The sequence below is a fragment of the Nomascus leucogenys genome, chromosome 22a (assembly GCF_006542625.1).
Source record: "Nomascus leucogenys isolate Asia chromosome 22a, Asia_NLE_v1, whole genome shotgun sequence".
Lineage (NCBI taxonomy): Eukaryota > Metazoa > Chordata > Mammalia > Primates > Hylobatidae > Nomascus > Nomascus leucogenys.
Window position 1 is genome coordinate 125,527,097 of NC_044402.1, and position 20,829 is coordinate 125,547,925.

A 20,829-nucleotide genomic window follows, 5' to 3' on the forward strand; every position below is an offset into this window, starting at 1 on the left:
AACAATCATAATTCACGTTCCATCAAGTGCTGTCAAATAATATATTAGATGAAGAAAACCACAAGTATAATTTTGGTTCTTATTGTTCTCGGAAGTGAGATTTTCAGAGCTTGAGTTGCTAATGCAAGGCTTATGGGTCATATTTGGCTTCTAGATTTGATTTCCTTGAAATGTTCTTTCCCCTGCTCCCAATTTGACTTGCTTTCTGTAGGCAGGCATTCTCCACGTCTACATAGTCCAAACTGCATCTATTCTCACACCTGGCCTCTCTTCTCGCATGCAGGGGGCTGCTTGACCTACAGGAGGTATCTGCATTTCTAGCCTTTGGTTAGTCACATGAAGCCATTGTCTTGGAACCCATATCCACATGGTGGCAGACTCAAGGAAATGAACCTTGTCCACCACACTGTCCACACCCATGTAAGCCTGTCTAAAGTGATATCAGCTTATTATCACTGCTGAGACAGGGACCTAAAACAGATGAGATTCTTGGGCTGTTCATTCTCTTCTACAGTGGCAGAACCTGGAATGAATGGATGGATAAATGAATGAATGTGAGAATGAATGAATGAATACATGAACTGAATGAACAAGATAGGATAACACAAGCCTAAATATCCCTTAGTCCCAGAAGAAAAAACTTGAAGCAGCAAAAACCAAGTTCTCTTCCAGATTGGGAGCATAGGCCCATAAAAAATATCTAATACACTTTGATGAGATTATGAAAAAATAGAAAACCATGATTAGGCTTTGTTTTGTTTTGTGTTTTTTTGGCCAAGATTCAGGAAACTGTCAGTCATAAACATTACCTAAAGTCTCTGAGAAAGCTGAGGAGGATTTTGTCTCTACTTAAGCCACCCTTGTAATATATGTCTAAGAATTCCAAAGTATTCTAAGGAAAACGATGATATGGATTGAGTCTGAATGAATCAAACTGAAATGGCATAGTCACTAAAGATTATAACGAACTTGAACTCCCTAAGAATGCCGGATGCTAAGTAGTACTTTCTGAGGCAGAGACATTGTTCCTCTTTTTTGTTTGACTCAACAGAACCTGGCAATGATTCTTCATAAAATTGGTCTGATTCATCCTAATTATTCATTTGCTCTGTGCTTTTGTGTGTACATGATTCATCTTCAGGCACATTTCATGCCTGAGAGCTTACTAGAGCAATGGTTAAACTGGCACTATTTCACTCAAATTCTCTCCAGATGTAAAAACTTACACATCTGGAAGAACTATAAGGAAATATGTAAGAACTGGGACCCACACACAAAGTGACAAGTGACCCAGGTTTTGTCTCCCTAGAGTGATCCCAAGAAACTGATCCCTGCCTCTACAAAGGATGTAGAGAATACTGGATAAAGCTTCTTGATGAAGAGTAATATAAATTCAGGGATAGAGGTGAACTCTTTAAAAGATATATGTGCCAAATCTACCTTGGGGAATACTATAGACAGGCACAGCTTTTTCTGTACAGACTTACAGCCTGAGCTGAAAGAGTTCATCATTGTTTCATGTTCCCAGAGCATTCCATGGGCTCTGCCATTCATACCTCCATCATTGCTCTTGACATATTGTGTGATAGTGAGCAAGTAGCGATGCCCCTCTCTGATTCTGACTTCAATAAAGAATTGACTTCCCCACACCTAGGTGTAGTTTCTAGCATGTCATAGGCACTAAGTGGGTTTGTTGAATGAATTAGTAGATTAATGAATAAATAAAGACATAGATAAATTAACACACTTAGGAAAAAATATCCCGAATGTAAACCAAGGTTTTCTAGGAAGGCTTTCCCATAATGGAATGTCTATATCCTAGGTTGTGACCTTTGAAATTAATGGAAGAATTAGGGGAGAAAGGCTAAATACACTATCTCCCAGTTCTTTTCACATATTAGCACATTGTTCTAGTTTTACAGATGAGGAACCTGAGATCAAATTGGTCAAGTAACTTACTCAAAGTTTTCGGGTAGTAAGTAGCAAAACTAGGATTTGAATGCGGACTTGCGTGAATCCCAAGCTTGTGTTTTCCCTTCAAGACTCCTTTTTTCCATGACAATGTTTAACCAGAGACTGAAACACAATCTAACTAAGAGATGATGGAGAAGCAGTTCCTCCATAGGAAGGTCAGATTAGAGCAGTAAGTTCTAAGATTCTTTGAAGAAGAAAAATATTTCATATTAACCTGTGTTTCTGCACACTTAATATATAACAAAAGACTACAATGGTACTTCTTAAAAAATGATGACTCATTTGCTAGAGAAAGCTTTCAAGTACAAATGGAAAGGATAATATTTAACATTTTCAGCTCAATGTCCATAAAACGCAGTTATTGATCTTTATTGCTAACATTTTACTTCATGTTGCTAAGGCCAAAAAGTGTCCTTTGTGACCAACAATAGAAAATAATCTCCATCCTCCATTAAGGTCATTATTGCCCTTTCCATATGGAAAGCTGGCATCTGTGTTAAAATGCAATTATCTTTCACTTGTAGCAGAGTGCTCAGAAACAGTTAATTCTTTCCTTTTAAAGTTCAGCTTTATTACTTCCTGGAAGAATTCCAGATTTTAACAGATAAACCATCCAGCAATAGGCCAGGACTAAATGACTGGAGAGAACTCTACTTGCATCCACACATCCAAGGGCCTCCAGGAGTAGCCTGTGACGTAATCTCAGCTCGTAACAAGCTAGGTGAATGCTGAGGTTTGAGGGTAACAGAAAGTACTTCTCTACTGGCCTGTGACCAGAAATAGAGTCCTGGACCTCAGTAAGCCAGTGTCATTGTGAAATTTGAGGGAAGGTTGCTAAAACACTTTTGATTGCTCCCATGATTACATAAAAGGGAATAAGGTTGGTTATTTCATCAGAGTAGGAAGCACCGTTTTGAAAGTCAAATGTCCAAATGGGGTCTATGGAATTATTCTGCTTCCCTTTGCCACAGTAGCCCATGCTGAATTTCATACTAAGGACAATAATTTGAAGACCAAGAGCTTACAGAACATTATTTGTTAAAAGCACTATGTCTGTTTCTGAAATTAGACTCTTTGGAATCAATGGAATCCTTGTCTTTGAAGAAAGTCACCTCTTAGAAGAAAGATGCTGCATATGTACACTGTCAACTTACTCTATCATTATTACCTAATTATAAAATAACATATTTGAAGTATATATGTTAATACTATGTCATTTACATATTACTTTACTGAATTTCATTATCTCAGGGGTTCTCTACATGGTGGCAAATATGGGTGCTAATTTTCTGCTTCTCTTTGAATATCTGAGACTTGCCCCTGCTGCAGGGCCTTTGAACTTGCTGCCTCTGGTCATTCTTTTTTTGTTGTTTGTTTTTTGAGGCAGAGTCTCACTCTGTCACCCAGTCTGGAGTGCAGTGGCATGATCTCGGCTCACTGCAACCTCTGCCTCCTGGGTTCAAGTGATTCTCCTGCCTTAGCCTCCCCAGTAGCTGGGATTACAGGCCTGTGCCACCACATCTGGCTAATTTTTGTATTTTTAGTAGAGATAGGGTTTCACCATGTTGGCCCAGCTGGTCTCGAACTCCCGACCTCAAGTGATCTGCCCGCCTTGGCCTCCCAAAGTGTTGGGATTACAGGGATGAGCCCCTGCGCCTGGCCCTCTGCTCATTCTTTAGTCTGTAGATCAAATGATCTCTCTTCAAAAATGCTCTTCTCTCTTATTGAGTATTAATATTCCTTTTCAACCTCACCACTCTTCTGTCTCCCTTCTGTTTCTCTGTTTATTTTCTTTATTGAAAAATTTACCAGCTGATTCCATTCTGCTTATTCATGTCTTTGCTTATTTCCTGTTTTTCTTTCTCTCTGGAAAGTAAGATTTGTGAAAGCAGAGATCCAGGCTGCCTTGTTTTTCACAGAATTCTTAGAATCTAGAGCAGCTCTTGGCTCATATCAGATACTCCATGAATATTTGTTTAATATACTTTTCAAATAAAAAAAAAATCCCACGGAGGAAAAGGGATGTCTACTCACCTGCACCACTCCTGTACAGGAATCCAAAAAGATGCATCCTTTGGGTTCTTTGGATATTTTCTCATCTTTGTAAAAATTCATAATGTAGGAATTATCTGGCAACTGAGTCAGCTGGAAGTAGCGCTTTTTGAATGACTAAATAAAGGAAAAGATATAAGGAGATATTCAAATTGTAATGTGCTATTACTCATAGAAATTAGAATTATTCTAATTCCTTCAGGAGTGCTATATTTTCTAGGACATTTTTCTAGAGAAGAGCATCCTACTTCCTCATAAATAAAATATTACATGAAACATAAACCCAATGCAAATGGCTCTCTTATGTGCTGTGACCAGAGGAGGGAGTGTTAAGAAGGGTGACAGAGACAAAGATGAGTCTTGATGTCTCCTTACCCGAACAGTAACGGTGTTGTTCACGGTGCTGTTAAAATTCCCCTTGTAGAGCCAGCCGGACTTGAAAACACCAGTTCCTCCTGCTCCTCCACCCCCCTTGGAAGACGAGTGGGAAGTGGTATCCTGTAGGAAAGGCATATTAGCATGACAGCCATCTTTTGTGGATCCTAGATCCTAGACACTGCATTTAAAAAAAAGACTCTTTTTCCTCTCTTTGACTCATCTTAAATAAGCATGTTCAATTTCAAAACAAACATGATTCATTTTGACTAAAAGCCCTACCACCAACAGCTACTACAACTTACAACAAACCAGTCAGAACTTGAAACTTTTAGTGCAAGACAGAAACTAATTATCCTCACGTTTTAAACATCTCACTTTCAATTATTTACTTACTTCATCCTTATCAGCATCTTCATGGTCAATCTCAAAGGAATGTGAAGGAAGCTTCTCTGGTTTGTATTCTGCTCTGATATTAAAAAAAAAAAAGATTCTGATTTGTCATTGGAGATGGCTTTCATTTTATGTTGCTCCCCAGGAAACAATAACAACTATAGTGCTGGTGTTCTTACAAATTTTTGTAAAATAATGTAATCTTTTGAGTGTTTCATTTCCTTTGAAAGTATTAACTTTCCTCTGCCATGATATCTTATTCCAGTATATAAATCTTTATTTTAAACCATGGAGTTACTAATATATATATATATATATATATTTGAGACAGTCTCACTCTGTCGCCCAGGCTAAAGTGCAGCGGCATGATCTTGGCTCACTGCAACCTCCACCTCCTGGGTTGAAGCGATTCTCATGCTGCAGCACCCCCCACCCCCACCCAGTAGTACCTGGGATTACAGGAATGTACCACCATTTTTGTATTTTTTTGTGGAGATGGGGTTTTGTGATGTTGATCAGGCTGGTCTTGAACTCCTGGCCTCAAACTATCCTCCCACCTCAGCCTCCCAAAGTGCTGGGATTATAGGCATGAGCCACTGGCGTTTGGCCTTCTAATTACATAAACTTACACATATCTTTTTGAGTTAAATGTAGGCAAGCAGGACAATTTGAAAAGCTGGGGAGTTTCTATTTTCCTTCCCCCACATTCGTAGGTGGAATATTAAGTAGTGATATTTTCATTGTCATTTCTGTGTCATCTGTATGTGACATACTCAAGGGTACACAGTAGTCATTGGAAGAGCCCCATCCCTGAAGAACCACGACCCTGAGAACCAGTCTGTACTGTGGCCACTAGGCTGTGCTGCTCCCTAACCATGGCCTCCTCAAAAACGTGCACCAAAGGGACTGGTAGCAATTACACTCACTTTGTGCATTTCCATGATATCCTAGAAATGCCTATTTAAGTTGCAACATCTCCGACCAGCTCAGAGAAGCAAGAGTGTGCATCTGGTTTTATAAATGGTAAAATAAACCATAAAATTGTAGGATCTCATTTATATGTGGAATCTTAAAGAAATCAAATATGCAGAGATAATAAAACGGTATTTGGCTTGATTCTATCTCATAACTAATGGTTGAATGGAAACCAGACAATACCATCCAGAGTACAGGCATTTCTTGATGTCTAGCTGTTTGGCCCCCTTTACTATATAAAATCCCATGTATAAAAATTTCATGGGATGTTTTTCTTTTTTAAAGTAAATTTTATTGGGTATGCTTGAGGTTTACAACATGGCGGTATCAGAAGGATACATTTAGATAGTAAAATGGTATTATAGTGAAGCAAATTAACATAACTATCATCTCAATAGTTACTTTTTTGTAACAAGAGCAGTAAAATCTACTGATTTAACCAAAATGACTAATGCAATGTGATTTCACTAACTTTAGTCCTCTTGTACATTAGCTCTCTAGACTTCATCCTGCACATGTGCTACTTTGCATCAGTTCATTGACTTCTCCCTGTTTCCTCTCACCCCTGGTAACTGTTGGTGAGAATGTAGATTGCTACAAGTATTATGGGAAACAGTATGGAGGTTTCTAAGTAAATTAAAAATAGAACTAACATATGACCCAGCAATTCCTCTTCTGGGTATATATTTGAAGGAGATAAAGTCGCCAGCTTATAAAGACATCTGCACTCCCGTCATCATTGCAGCATTATTCATACTAGCCAATATATGGAAACATGCTAAGCATCCATTGAAAGAGGAATGGATAAAGAGAATGTTTAATATATTAATATAGGCCTCTCTGTGTCTACGTGTGTGTGTGTGTGTGTGTGTCTAGCATTCTTTTATCTATTCCTCTGTCAATGGACACTTAGGACGTTTCCATATATGTGTGTGCATGTGTGTGTGTATACGTGTGTGAATATATATATGTGTGTGTGTCTGTATGTATTGTACGTATATGTGTATGAATATGAATATATATGTGTATGTATATATGAATATATATGAGTGTATGTATATATGTGTGTGAATATACATGCATGTATGTATATATGTGTGTGAATACGTGTGTGTGTATAGCATTCTGTTTATTCATTCCTCTGTCAATGGACACTTAGGATGTTTCAGTGTATATGTGTGTGTGTCTGTGTGTGTATGTATACATATGTGTGAATATATATGTGTTTGTATGTATATGTGTGTGAATATATGTGTGTATATATTTATGTGAACATATATGTGTGTGCATGTATACATGTGTGAATATATATATGTGTGTATGTATATGTGGTGTGAATATGTGTATGTATGTGTGTGAATATATGTATGTATGTGTGTGTGAATATATATGTGCATGTAGGTGTGAATATGTTTTTGTATGTATGTGTGTGAATATATATGTGTGTATGTATGTGTGTGAATATGTATGTGTGAATATATGTGTGTGACTACATATGTGTGTATGTATATATTAATGTGTGTGTGTGTAAAATGGAATATTATTCAGCCTTAAAAAGTAGGGATTCTGCCATTTGACATGATATGGATGGACCTGGAGGACATTATGCTAAATGAAATAAGCCAGACATGGAGAAAAAAATTGTAGGATCTCATTTATATGTGGAATCTGAAAAAAATCAAATATGCAGAGATAATAAAATGGTATTTGTTTTAAGATTATTTATATTGTATAAAAGCAACCTCTGAATCTGACTATTGAGAAAGAAAAGATCAGAAGTGCATTTGGTATTCACATCAGAAATTATTTCCTATGTTGATGGTACTCCAGATAGGAAGGTGAATGATCAGGGCTCTTTAGACTTAAGTACGCATGAAATTGCTATGCTGTGCACTCACATAGGTGTTAAGTAAGGGCTTCAAAATACGCTTACCCTCCCTTCATTTTCAGCAGGGAAAGTTAGAGCACAAAAGGAACACTGGCCTCACTGTTAAACTATGAAAAGCCTGAGATCAGAACCATGTTCTCCATTCCTGATAAGAAGTGTTTTTTATTGTGGTAAGATAGACATAACATGGAAATTTATCATTGTAACCACTTTTAAGAGATAGTATTAGAAGCCTGCATTTAGGAAAGGTGAATCTTTAATAAGCACATTAAGTAAGATTGCTGCCATTTCTCTCTTCCAAAGGAGGTTATCCTTTCTTCTTGCAGAGCCTTAGAGATAGTCAAGCCTATTAGTGCTGCCTGCACTGATGTTAACTTGTTCTGCCTCTTTTGGTCAGGGTCAACTTTATGGGATGGCAGAGGAAGTAGCAGAAGACAGAGAGTTCTTTTAGGATCACTGGGAAATTCTTGCTACCCCACCAAAAATATTCCTTTTCTCCTTAATACCATCTAACATGCTCTGAACAAGAAGCAGTCTCGCTCACCTTTTAATTTGATTGGCAAAAATAAAGCCTGTAAATACAACCCTTCCCTCTCCCCGACTCCTGTGAGAGGTGACATGTTGCCTGAGATTTAGAGGGAGGTTCCAATGGCTGATTTCAGAGCAATTGCTCAAGGTACCCTGTCTGCAGAGAACAGAAGATGAGTGTTCCAGGATTCTTAAAATGGTGGCACAGCAGTAAAGAAAGAACGGAGGAAACATCCCAAGTGAATGAAAAAAGAGTGAATCGGGAAAACCAAGGAAGAGGCAACAAAGACAAACTTGAAAGTGGAATGTCAACCTTTGGCCCCGTGCTAGTCCTTTCCCATCAGTTTCATTTGACCTTGATGCAATGGTATTTGTTTCTGAACCTCCTATTCTGTCCTCTTTGGCCAGCATGGCTTATCCTTCCTTCCAAAAGAATGATTTTGTAGGCATTTGTTCTCAATAACTGTGGATCACAATACAGGCCAGGCGTCTCATTAATGTAAATTTCCGCAAGATACTTATAAACAAGGAGGAGAGAAAGACTTTCAAACTAGTAACGATGTAAAAACAAAAAAGTGACGAAACAAAGTAAGGTTCTCTTGAATTTCAACGTAAAAGGCTAAATGCTTGTGAAAGTTTTTTTTTCACAGATCTCCCAGTTGAGAAGTGGAAATAATGACTGAGATAGCCTATAAATTTCACAAAAGTTTCACAAAAGCCCGTAGATTTAGTGACTGATGACCAACTCAGCTCAGAATGCCGCAGAAGTGTCTGTCACTGGAGGATGGCTAAACAAACTACAGTAGATCCACACACAGGAATGTTACTCAGAAAGGAAAAGAAGCTACTGATACGTGCAACAACGTGGATATCACTCAGAAGCATTGTGCTGAGTAAGAAAAGCTAGAAACAAGAACACACATGGTATGATTCCATGGTTATGAAAATTAGAGCACTGGTTGTCTCTTGGGGGAGAGAAAAGGAGAGGTGAGGGTTAACCAGGGAGGGGTGGTAGTTAACTCTTTGGGGGTGATAACATTGTTCTGTTATCTCAACAGAGGTTTGAGTTGCACAAGTGTGCTGTGGTCAAAAGTTATCAAATGGTTCACTTACAATTTGCATGTTTTCTTGTATGTAAATTTTATATCAAAAGAGAAAAAATGAACTGCAGACATCTACAGCTGTATTTAAAGGTGTGCATTCCAAAGAGTTTAGAGAGGCAGTGTGTTAATGTTTTAAATTCCACTTTAAAATGACCAAAAAATAAAACAAATTGATAGATGTCTAGAAGAATGGATGATGGATGGATGGATGGATGGGTGGATGGATGGACAGGTGTGTAATAAAACAAATATAGCAAAACATAAAAGACACATTCTAGATGATGGGAGTAGTGGGATTCATTGTACGCCAATCTTTTAACTTTTTCCTAGGTTTAAAATTTGCAAAAAACTTTTAAAGGGATGTGTGAAAAATTTGAAAGTCTTGATATTATACATAGAGTGACCAAAAATGATGTCTTCTGAACTGATTCTTTTTTATAGTAAAGATAATAAAAAATTGTACAACAGATACACATAAACTATTCTCAAAGTAAAGATTAAGTAAAAATTTCTCAGTGATTTTTCCCTGATATTTTTGAAGAATAGATGATTTAGAAAAGAGAGAAGAGAGCTTCAGACAAATGATTGGAAATGTTTTTAGGAATTTCCCAAATGTCATATTTAACACTATATTACAACTTATGACATCTCCATACTCTTTCTTTAATAAAATAAAACTTTATTTAAACATCCACTTTAAGTATTAATGATTCAAAAATAACTCAGAAGATATGAGACAGAGAATACTAATGAAGTCAATAGCAAAACTCAGAAGATACAAGACAGAGAATACCAATGAAGTCAATAGCAAAACTCAGCCAAACCCAGTAGTCCCTAGCCATATCCATGGTGATCTTAATCTTCATTTTTAAAAACTATGCAGACCAGAGAGTGTCAATTTAAGTCAGATCTGGGGCTAGGGTTGTAGTGAATGTAAGCGTGCCACTTCATTAGTGGCTAATTCTTAATTCTGAGTTTGCTTGATCAAATTCAATGTGCATTATTGAGAGCTGTCTTAATTCTTGGGGTCCATTCACCTTTGCCACTCAACATTCCAGTTTCCAGATATTACCTGGCACCCAGAAGAGCTGCAATAATGTCAACCACATATCAGAAAATAAGTTCCTGAACTGAGGAAGCTTGCATTCTAGGGGAGGAGAGAGTCAATCATGAATTTAAGCAGAAATAAGATAATTTCTCTGAGTGAAAATGGTTGTTAAGAAAATCAAGGCTGGGTGCAGCAGCTCATGGCTGTAATCCCAGCACTTCGGGAGGCCGAGGCTGGTGGATCACTTGAGGTCAGGAGTTAAAGACCAGCCTGGCCAACATAGTGAAACCCTGTCTCCACTAAAAACACAAAAAAATTAGCCAGGCATGGTGGCCCACACCTGTAATCCCAGCTACTTGGGAGGCTAAGGCAGGAGGATCCTTTGAACCCGAAAGGTGGAGGTTGCAGTGAGCTGAGATTGTGCCACTGCACTTCAGCCTGGGGACAAAGTGAGACCCAGTCTCAAAAAAAAAAAAAAAAAAAAAAAAAAAAAAGAAAGAAAGAAAGAAAAGAAAAGAAAAAAATCGAAGAGGAGAAAGAAGAGAAGAGTGAAGAGTGATCCTTGTGGAAATGTCAAAGTCCACATGTAGAAAGACTCTTCAAGGATGGCCTCTCTCGAGAGGTAACATTTAAACTGAGGAGGAGAAGTAGCTGGTTGTGTGATGACCTAGGAGAATATCCCCTGGCAGAGGGAGCTGCAAGAGTACAGGTTCTGAGGAGGGGCCAAGTGTGGAGCATCCAGGAAGGAAGGCTGTAGGGGCTGGAAACAGTGCAGGAGGGAGGGCTGCGGGAGGGATGCCTGTCCAATGCCCTTGGGCAGGGAAGGCAGACAGTGCTTGGATCGTTGCTGAGGCTTGAGGGCTACTGAAGATTCTTATTTCCCAATCCGGTTTTTAATAAGCCACAAGGCACAGCCTCCTGCCTTTAAAGAGCAATCTTCAAGCTCAGTCACACGTCTGTGGGGCTACTATGCAATGACTTCTCTCTCTCTCTTTTTTTTTTTTTTTTTGAGACGGAGTCTCGCTCTGTCGCCCAGGCTGGAGTGCAGTGGCTCAATCTCGGCTCACTGCAAGCTCTGCCTCCCAGGTTCACGCCATTCTCCTGCCTCAACCTCCCAAGTAGCTGGGACTACAGGCGCCCGCCACCATGCCCAGCTAATTTTTTTTGTATTTTTTTAGTAGAGACGAGGTTTCACCATGTTAGCCAGGATGGTCTTGATCTCCTGACCTCGTGATCCACCCGCCTCGGCCTCCCAAAGTGCTGGGATTATAGACACGAGCCACCGTGCCCGGCCTGACTTCTCTCTTTTAAAGGTCATGAAAAGATCAGCACCTGTGGCTATTGACTTTAAAATCCTTCCCCCAGGACCATTGTGTGGTCTCTAAGAGCCTCAGGGATACCAAGATAAAGGGCTCATCCCAGACCTTACCCTTTGGTGTTTGCATCCAACATTGGTAGTAACTATGGGCAGCCTCATTTCTCTTTTCTCCACCGAAATGACCTGGATTGCCCAGTGTGGGGATGCCTGAGTGCCCCATCAGTTATCAGCTGTGAGTTTTGGGGTGAATTCCCTCTCAGTTTCCCAGTTTCTGCTATAAAATGAGGATAACAGTTCCTATTCCACAGGGTTATGAGTATTAAATGAGATAATGCATGTATGACACCCAGCACATTCTGGCTCACTGTAGACATTCAAGAAAATGCTTTTACTAAAAAAAAAAATCTGTTCTATTTCAGCCCAGGTAAGCTGGTCACACTTTATTTGATCTTTAGTCACAAAATTTTTCTTCCTTACATCTTCTTTCTATCAAATCGACCATGGTAAAAATTTTTAATATGTCACACATCTCTGTATTTTGCCCAGTGGATTAATGAAATCAGTGGCATCATATATTTTTATGCTGCTTTTTTCTTCTGGGATCTCCAAGTTAAGTGCTGATTTCTACTGCTAGTGCATAAAGGCTTACGTTTTCCATTCTAGCCTGAAGTCATCTATCTCTTCAGTATCTTCCTATGGACCCTCGCTTAAAAATAAAAAAAGTGAAAATCTTAAGGGTCAATAATACGCATTTAAATTTAAAGAATAAATTTCACCTTTTTTTGCTTTTCTATAATTGCAAATTTTCATTTTGCAGTCTCAGCAACTCATAAAAGGAAATAAGCAATTTAAATTGGTAGCAGACATAGGAGAATTCTTCTAATCCAGGAGGTATGAAAATGATTTACTTCTATTAGCCTCAGAAGACCCAAGTAAATTGTCTGTTTCCATTACTGACCTAAATACATGTAGTCTTTAGAGGGGAATGCTTAGCTTTGTAAAATCATTTTAAAGAATAATTCTGCTGTTCCGTGCTCATCTTCATTGTTCTGGGGTATATCTGAAAGGGTTATATTTTAGAACTTCTGATTTTCAGTTTGAATACATAAAGTTTCTTACTTTGTGGCAGTCTGATTCTTCCCTTTCTTGGTATCAACTTCCACTTTCTTTAGTTAAAGTAAGGGAAATTCTCAACAATATTTCAGTTAATTTTTTTTTATTTCTTCTCATGAGATTAATCTTGCAAACTATGAGAATTGCAATTCAGCAATAATGTCCAGGACTGTTTTTTTTCTCGAGATGCTTTCTTCACTGCTTTAACAGACGAAGAATACTGTGAATGTGAAATCTCTAATTTGCTTTCTTTCTTTACAGCATCATGAATATAAGGAAAGATGAACAGTGTTTGGGGATACAGCTACTGAAGAGTGTAATGGACCTAAAGATGGTGGGAACACATTTAGTTAAAAGGATGGCTAAACACGGCTGTCTCCATCCTCTCAACTTGAGATGCAGTCTCCCAACTTCTTATACACAGCTTCCGAGTTGTAACCACTTCTCAGAACTATTTTCAGAAAGAAGAAGTTCTGATGTTAAAAGATGCTTTGCTTTTCAGCTGTGCCTACAAAAACTGTGTCATGAACACCCAGACATTCTGAATGTAACAATTACTCAGGAAAGCTTAGGGTGTGGTGAACCTTCCCAACATGAAGTTGCAAGAGCTTGTCTATCAGCAGGGACTCAAGTCTAAAAGAATGCTCAAAGATCTGGTAGACATTACTGTTCAGTGTTTTGAAAAAAGATTTGCAGTTTAGAAGGGACATAATTTTTTTCTCTTCATGGTAATGAAACCCCCAAACAAATGGCTTCCTCCTGTCTTTTCCTTCGATTGCCACCCCTGCAGTCCCATTCTCCATACAGTAGCCCAAGAGTTCTTTCAAAGAGGTAAACCAGATCATGCCACACCCCTGGTTGAAATTTCCAAAGACTTTTGTTGCAATGAAAGTAAAATCCAAGCTCCTTTCCAGGGCACACAGGGTCCCTTGCCTAAGGTCCTTGGTTTCATCTTACTATGCCCCTTCCATCCTTAAGCTCTAGTCTTCCTGACTCAAGTGACCATAGTGGTTCCCACCACTTCACGGTCTTTGCCTTGTTGCTTCTCCAGAATCCTTTCCCAAGATGCCTGTGTTGGCAGCTACTGTTGATTCATATCCAAGATCAAATGTCACCTTCTTAAATCTAGTTCATAATCCCTCTTTCAAATTCCACATTCAGAAATTGAGAGCAGTGCTTCCAAGTATACAAGTCTTGAAAAGATGCTTCTGGGGCCACAGGAAATATAGCAAAGTGGTTCCCAATTCTGAACCATGAATCTATTAAAAATTAGATCCAATGTGTATCATCTCAGTGCTTCACTTGAGGAAAGTGTTAATAAAAACTTAACTTTTGATTGTTTCAAGTGTTTTTCTGAATTATTTACATAATCTTAGCTTGATGAACCGGTGAGCTGAGTGGTACCAGTTCAAGGAAGTTCTTTAAATAGGAGCAACTCCAAACCCATCCAGGAATATTATATTTTAAAATTTGCCATTTACTCAGTTTGTTTGTCCAATAAGTAATTATAGAACTGCACACCTACTATGTGCCAGGTATTCTTCTTACAGGCCTGCAGGGAATTCTGCAGGGAAAAGTCCCTGCCCTTTGGGGATTTTTACTTTAGAAGGGGAAACAGACACTGAATTAATTTCTACTTTTGTTCAGGTAGTCAGGTGAGCTTTTCTGCGGAGGTGACTTTTGAGCAGAAGCAGAACAAAATTACTTTCTCCAAAGGCTTATGTTCCTGAGAGTCAGGAACAAAATTAGGTGTTTATTTTCCTTTTGGTCGTGTGTGTGTGTGTGTGTGTGTGTGTGTACATATCTTTCTTTTGTGGAAGTTGTTTATTTTCATGATTTCCGATATCCCAGCATGAAAATGCATGAAACAAGTAACAAATATGAATGCTATACAGAATATTGTCAGAAAAACTATTCGGCCATATGGTACTTTTCTAATCCTCCTGTGCCTGCTACTGAAAAAACAGCTCACAAAATAATAATACAATGATAAATGAATGTCAAAATTACATTAAAAAAATTAAATCATAGTATATTTATATCTCAATTCAAACTCTGAAGATGCAAGTTACACATGTTGAACAAAATGTCCTATCTTGACTCTTACTTATACATTTTGAAAAATGTGCCTTGACAGAAGATTAATGTATGTGTATTCATGAACAATGGCAGGACTAGAACAGAGGATGTCATCTATATTTGGAAAAGACCAATAAGTGCTCATAACAGGTTCTTACCGGGGTAGCTGTCGAATGTCTCCAGAATATTGTTCATATTTGTAGTTTACCACATGCCACTGGGAACTATAAAATTTACAAGCCTGAAAGAAAGAAAAATGACAATTATTAATATAAAAATTATCATTAAAAGGCTGGGCGCGGTGGCGCTTGCCTGTAATCCCAGCACTTTGAGAGGCCAAGGTGGGTGGATCACCTGAGATTAGGAGTTCAAGGCCAACCTGACCAATATGGCAAAACCCCAAAACCCCGTCTCTACTAAAAATACAAAAATTAGCTGGGCGTGGTGGCGGGTGCCTGTAATCCCACCTACTCAGGAGGCTGAGACATGAGAAAAGCTTGAACCCAGGAGGTGGAGGTTGCAGTGAGCTGAGATCATGCCACTGCACTCCAGCTTGGGTGACAGAGTGAGACTTCGTCTCACAATAATAATAATAATAATAATAATAATAATAATTTTAAAAAAAGCTGCCTAAGCAAAAAGTACCATGAAGACAGGTCTTGTGCCTCTGGGGTGGTGTGAATGCTAACAACTTAAAAGGTAGGTAAGGAGCTTGCTCTTTCCAATCATTTTCAATTTCCCATGGAAATCTAACCATTTGCATTCCATTCTTCCATTAAACAGGAGGAACTATTTAACATATTTATTCTATTTTACTCTATCAAAAAACTAATTTAATTGCCCCTGAATCCTACCAGATATGCTGCTAACCTCAAGAATCATCATTTTTCAGCTTCCTTTGGCAAGCCCTGACATGATCTAAGAGTTCTTAGTAGGAAAAGATGTTATTATTTATATAAGAGTCTTTTGTCATGATTTTAGCCCATTCCTTCTTGTTCTTACTTCAGTAACCAATCTTTTCCATTTTGTATCATTGCTCCTGTTAGCCTGAAACTAGCTTTTCAGTTTTACCTCATGCCTTCTAAGGCACAGTCTTTGTCTGTGATTATTCATAGCTCTGTTTTGTTTTATTTTATTTTTAATTTTTGTGGGTACATTGCAGGTGTATATACATGAGACGTTTTGATACAGGCATGTAATGTGTAATAACCACATCATGGAAAAAATGGGGTGTCCATCCCCTCAAGCATTTATCGTTTGTGTTATGAACCATCCAATTATACCCTTTTAGTTATTTTTAAATGTACAATTAAATTATTATTGACTATAGCCACCCAGTTGTGCTATCAAATAGTAGGCCTTATTCATTCATTCTAACTATTTTTTTGTACCCATTAGCCATCCCCACCTCCCCTCCACCCCAGCCTCCGGTAACCACCCTTCTACTCCCTTTCTCTGTGGGTTGAATTGTTTTCATTTTTGGATCGCATAAGTAAGTAAGAACATGCGATGTTTGTCTTTCTGTGCCTGGCTTATTTCACTTAACATAATGATCTGCAGTTTATTCATAGATTTTATAAACAGATGTGAATAACTGATAGGCAAAAATGATTTAGAAACAATGGCACAGAATAGTTATCATATAGGGGTATGTAATGGCTGATTATATAATATTTATGGATGGCAAATATTTTCCAAACACCTACCATGCACCTAGCACTGTACTGATCATAGATCTGTAATGGGATTTCACCTGATGGCTTTTGAGACTCCTTTCTATTCTAAAATTACATGATTCTGGGGAGTAAGCAGCTATCATTGGGATTATATGAACACCTGTTCTCTAGCATTGGGGGAAAACAAAGAGTAATAAATCTATTGCACTCTGAGGAGTAAAGACCTGTGATTGTCTTTGTAAGCAAGAAGGGAATAGGTAAGGTGCAGGACTGCTGCAGCAAAGAAAGTGTTAGCACTGCCTTTGCAGAAAGGATGGATGGAGGGAGGTGGCCTAGTGGGCATCATAGAAAGGTGGATGGAGAGCACATATTCCAGGCATGAGGCTCGAGATGCATGAAAAACGCAGGGAGAGGGGACAGGGCTGTTCTGGATTTCTCTGGCCTGAAGTTCTCTCAGCACCACGGCATTATTTGTTCAGGGAGGTGCCCACACACAAACTGGGAACTGAGGACAAAACAAGGAGTGACCCTAGGACAGAGGTGGGCATAGGATGATGACAGCTATGAACGCAGGACAAAAGGAGAGCTTAAAAACGCAACAGTGGCAAGACAGATGAATGTAGAGAAGAATAGTAAAAGGGAAGTCAGGGGATCTGGAAGTACTGGAATGGATGGGGAATTTGAGCAAAACAGTATGGTGAGCTGTAGCATCTTGCCAATGCCTGAGCCAATTCTGCAAAGCACATGTTTCTGGAAATAAGAGGAAAATTGAGCCTTTTTTTTTTTTTTTTGAGATGGAGTCTCGCTCTGTCGCCCAGGCTGATGTGCAGTGGGGTGATCTCCGCTGACTGCAAGCTCCGCCTCCCGGGTTCACACCATTCTCCTGCCTCAGCCTCCCGAGTGGCCAGGACTACAGGCGCCTGCCACCACGCCCAGCTAATTTTTTGTATTTTTAGTAGAGACAGGGTTTCACCGTGTTAGCCAGGATGGTCTCGATCTCCTGACCTCGTGATCCACCTGCCTCGGCCTCCCAAAGTGCTGGGATTACAGGCGTGAGCCACCGCGCCGGGCTGAAAATTGAGCCTTAATATGCTCCTTTGCTGAAATGTTTTATCTTCATCTAACATATAAAAAACTAAGTAAATTGTATTATATGTTAGAAAATGGTAGTGTCATGGGAAAAATAAAACAAAGGAAAGGGGCTGGGAGATTTGGAGCAAGGGAATTAATTTATATAAGCTGGTTAGCATGGAGCTCACAGGAAAGGTGAGACTTGAGCAAAGATGTAAAGGAGGGAACAAAGTGAGTCATTTTTATGGCTACTTCCAAGGACATTATAGAAAAAAATGCCCCAGAGTCTATCATCATGCATATGGCCCTCCTACTCTCCCCGCATACCACCGTATTTTGATTATTTTCTTAGGATAGAATGCTCAGAGTATTTTAAAGACTATTTGATAAAAATAGAAAATTGCCAAACCAGTGTATATTCTAAGTTAGCAAAATGAAAATAGAGGGTACAGCCTTGGGAACTAGCGGATAGAAAGCTTTATTCTTGTCCTGGGACTAGGACTGCCTCCTGATGTGATCTTGGTCGAGACATTTTATTGGTTTGGATCTCAGATTTAGCTCTTGAGCATTCAGAATATTGGACTGGATTAGAAATTTCTGCAACATAATTTCTATCTCCACACTTTCTGATCTGGAGGTTTCAATGGGACACAGATGCATTGACTCACTGCCCTTTCTTGCTATTGATAGTACCTAGGTTTGACCATGATAAACATGTACACTCATCATGTTATGCACGATGTTCACAATATGCTACAGGTGTAGCCGAATCTAAGATATATTAGTCTTGAATTTCACTGACCAAAAATGAATGTGGCACTTTCTTATATTAGTATGATATTAGTAAAAAAAAACACAAAACTTTTTTTTAAGCTGTAAATGTTTGTCAGATACTGTACTATTAAGCACTTTGCATACAGTCTTAACAAGCATTCTTTGAGACTATTATTCCCATTTTATAGATTAGAGAGGCAAGCAGAGATTCAGATCTTTGACCTAGGCCCCATAGGTGGTAGAAACAGAATTTCAAACTGGATTTGTCTGATTCTAAAAGTCTATTCAGCTAACTTATAAATTGTTTGATGGTTGCAAACTTTAAAAACAAACCACATTTGGACCATCATTCTGGATGTTTTGCTGTATAATATTTCTGTTTCTGTTTTAGAATCAGACAGACCTAGTTTTGAATTTTGGTTCTACCATTTAATAGCTGTGGGATCTCAAATAACTTAATATATCTAAATGCTTTTATCTGCCTAAGTAATACCACCTTCACTAGGATCAAATAATTCGTGTGAAGCACCTAGCATAGTGTAAGCACTCAATAAGTACTTGCTTAACAACATCAGTTTTCTCAGCAAGTTTGTTTCAATCTATAATTCACATTCACAACAGTTAATAATAACAATTTATATTCCTTGATTATTAAAAATGAAGTTTTTGAGAAATATATTAGGTCTGATTATCAAAGGGTTCTGTTTAATCAAATTACTTCTGATTTTATTTGCTAGGCCTTATATATCTGGTGGTGGGTAGATGAGAATCAGAGTTAGACTAGATGACTCCTAAGAATGCTTCTAAATCTGTGATTTCTGTGATTTTGAGAAAGCCAGTGCATTTTACAAACACATAACCATTTCTCCTACATAGTTATGGCATTTTGGAAATGTTACGCATAGAAAATTATTCTCTATTCTTTGTTCCAGCCCACACAGTCACTCTAAGGAGATCATTAAAAACTATTATAATTATGACTACAGCTCCTCTTTGTCCAAAATCTAAGCTGAAATGATCTGTTGCAAATTCAAAGTCACAGGCTACAACTCTGCTTGTTACAGTAAGGCAATGACTCCATTTTTCCCTTACTGACTTCCCAGCCCACGGCACCTGTTTCAAAATGCCAGCTCCTCATCCCTTTTCAACTGGAGGCTGCCACAGTCAGCTTCAAAGGCAAAGACTGTGAATATTGAGCAAGAGCTTTCTGAGATGGTTAATTACTCCAAACAGTGATGTCCTGGCTCACGTTTTTTTCATTTATTATGTTTGCTTAGTCAGCCTTTATGCTTGCCATCTCTGCCTGTATGTGTTTAGACACCAAAAAGCAGGCCAAAGTCAACATGGTCAAAGGCTTTTGTGCCATAAGGATAGAGTTTCCTAAAACGTGTATGTCCATGGTCCTTGGAGTTGATAATTAAAATTCAGGCTCCTGGGTCTCACTTGAGATCCATGGAATCAGAATCTCTAGAGGGAGTGCCAAGAAATCTACATTGTAAAAAGTACTACAGGTGATTCTGAAGGAGATGGAGAAATGTTGCTACTTCACCAGGTAGATTCCATGATTCCACATGAGTGATAATGTGGTCCAGTCCTTGTCTGACCATGAACTGAGAGCCTTGGGGTCCTAGTTTCACACAGTGGATTCTAGTAGCTGGAATTATCTTCTTGTTTTCACTCATCTAGACACAGCCTTTTAAAAGGACATATCAACTCCAGTATGAGGTTTTATTTATAGTGGACATTCAATATTTATTTGTTAAATCAATAATCATCTGTATCATTTTCTTCTGGAAATGACTACAAATGATACTTTGAAAGTTCTAAAAATCTAAATGTTTAAAAATGAGTGGGCTATTATAAAGAACACCCTAAGGTGCTGTAAAGAAAATATTTCATTTTTCTGCTTGTTCCGCTGCTTCAGAGAATCATTAGAATCAATTCAAATCATGTTATATACCTCAAATAGCAATTTGGGTTTGGCAATGCAATTTGTTCATCTTGTAAAAGGGTTGATTATTGAATTCTGGCTACATAGTAATAAGCAGGTAACAGATTTCTTTTTAGATGCAAAATTATTTTTCTTTTTGGCTATAGAGGTTTATTTAATTACCTGACTAGTTTCTTGCCAGAAAGATTAATGCAAGCATAAACAGTGTTCATTTTGGCCCTTAGTCACTGCTGGAAATAATTCTGTATTTGTAAAACGATGGTGGCAATTTTAGTATTCATGCCGTCCTTTATAAAGTTGAGAAGTAATTATGGCTATTGTATAAATGCTGAAAATGAAGCATCATGAAATTGAGTTTAGGCAAATTATGCATTGAAAGAGTGGCCAGATAATTTATTGTTCACACTGAGACATTTCAGAGTGAAAGGAGGCACTATTAGCAAGGCTGACCCTTAGAACACGAGACTATTCCTGCAAACCAGGATGTGTGGTTACCCAACACATTGACATT

At 38.4% G+C, this 20,829-nt stretch overlaps 1 protein-coding gene across 4 annotated transcripts in view; it reads right to left on the reverse strand.

Annotated features, from left to right (window-relative positions):
• The window catches only part of DOCK10 (dedicator of cytokinesis 10), a 279,722-nt gene that overhangs the window by 116,813 nt on the left and 142,080 nt on the right, over nt 1–20,829 (reverse strand). For all 4 annotated transcript variants that reach the window (XM_030802798.1, XM_030802799.1, XM_030802797.1 and 1 more), the window contains exons 4-7: nt 15,005–15,087; nt 4,798–4,870; nt 4,402–4,524; nt 4,009–4,143 (exon numbers count right to left, since the gene is read on the reverse strand). In XM_030802798.1, coding sequence (XP_030658658.1) covers nt 4,009–4,143; nt 4,402–4,524; nt 4,798–4,870; nt 15,005–15,087 — 414 coding nt within the window. The remainder of the gene's footprint in view (nt 1–4,008; nt 4,144–4,401; nt 4,525–4,797; nt 4,871–15,004; nt 15,088–20,829) is intronic.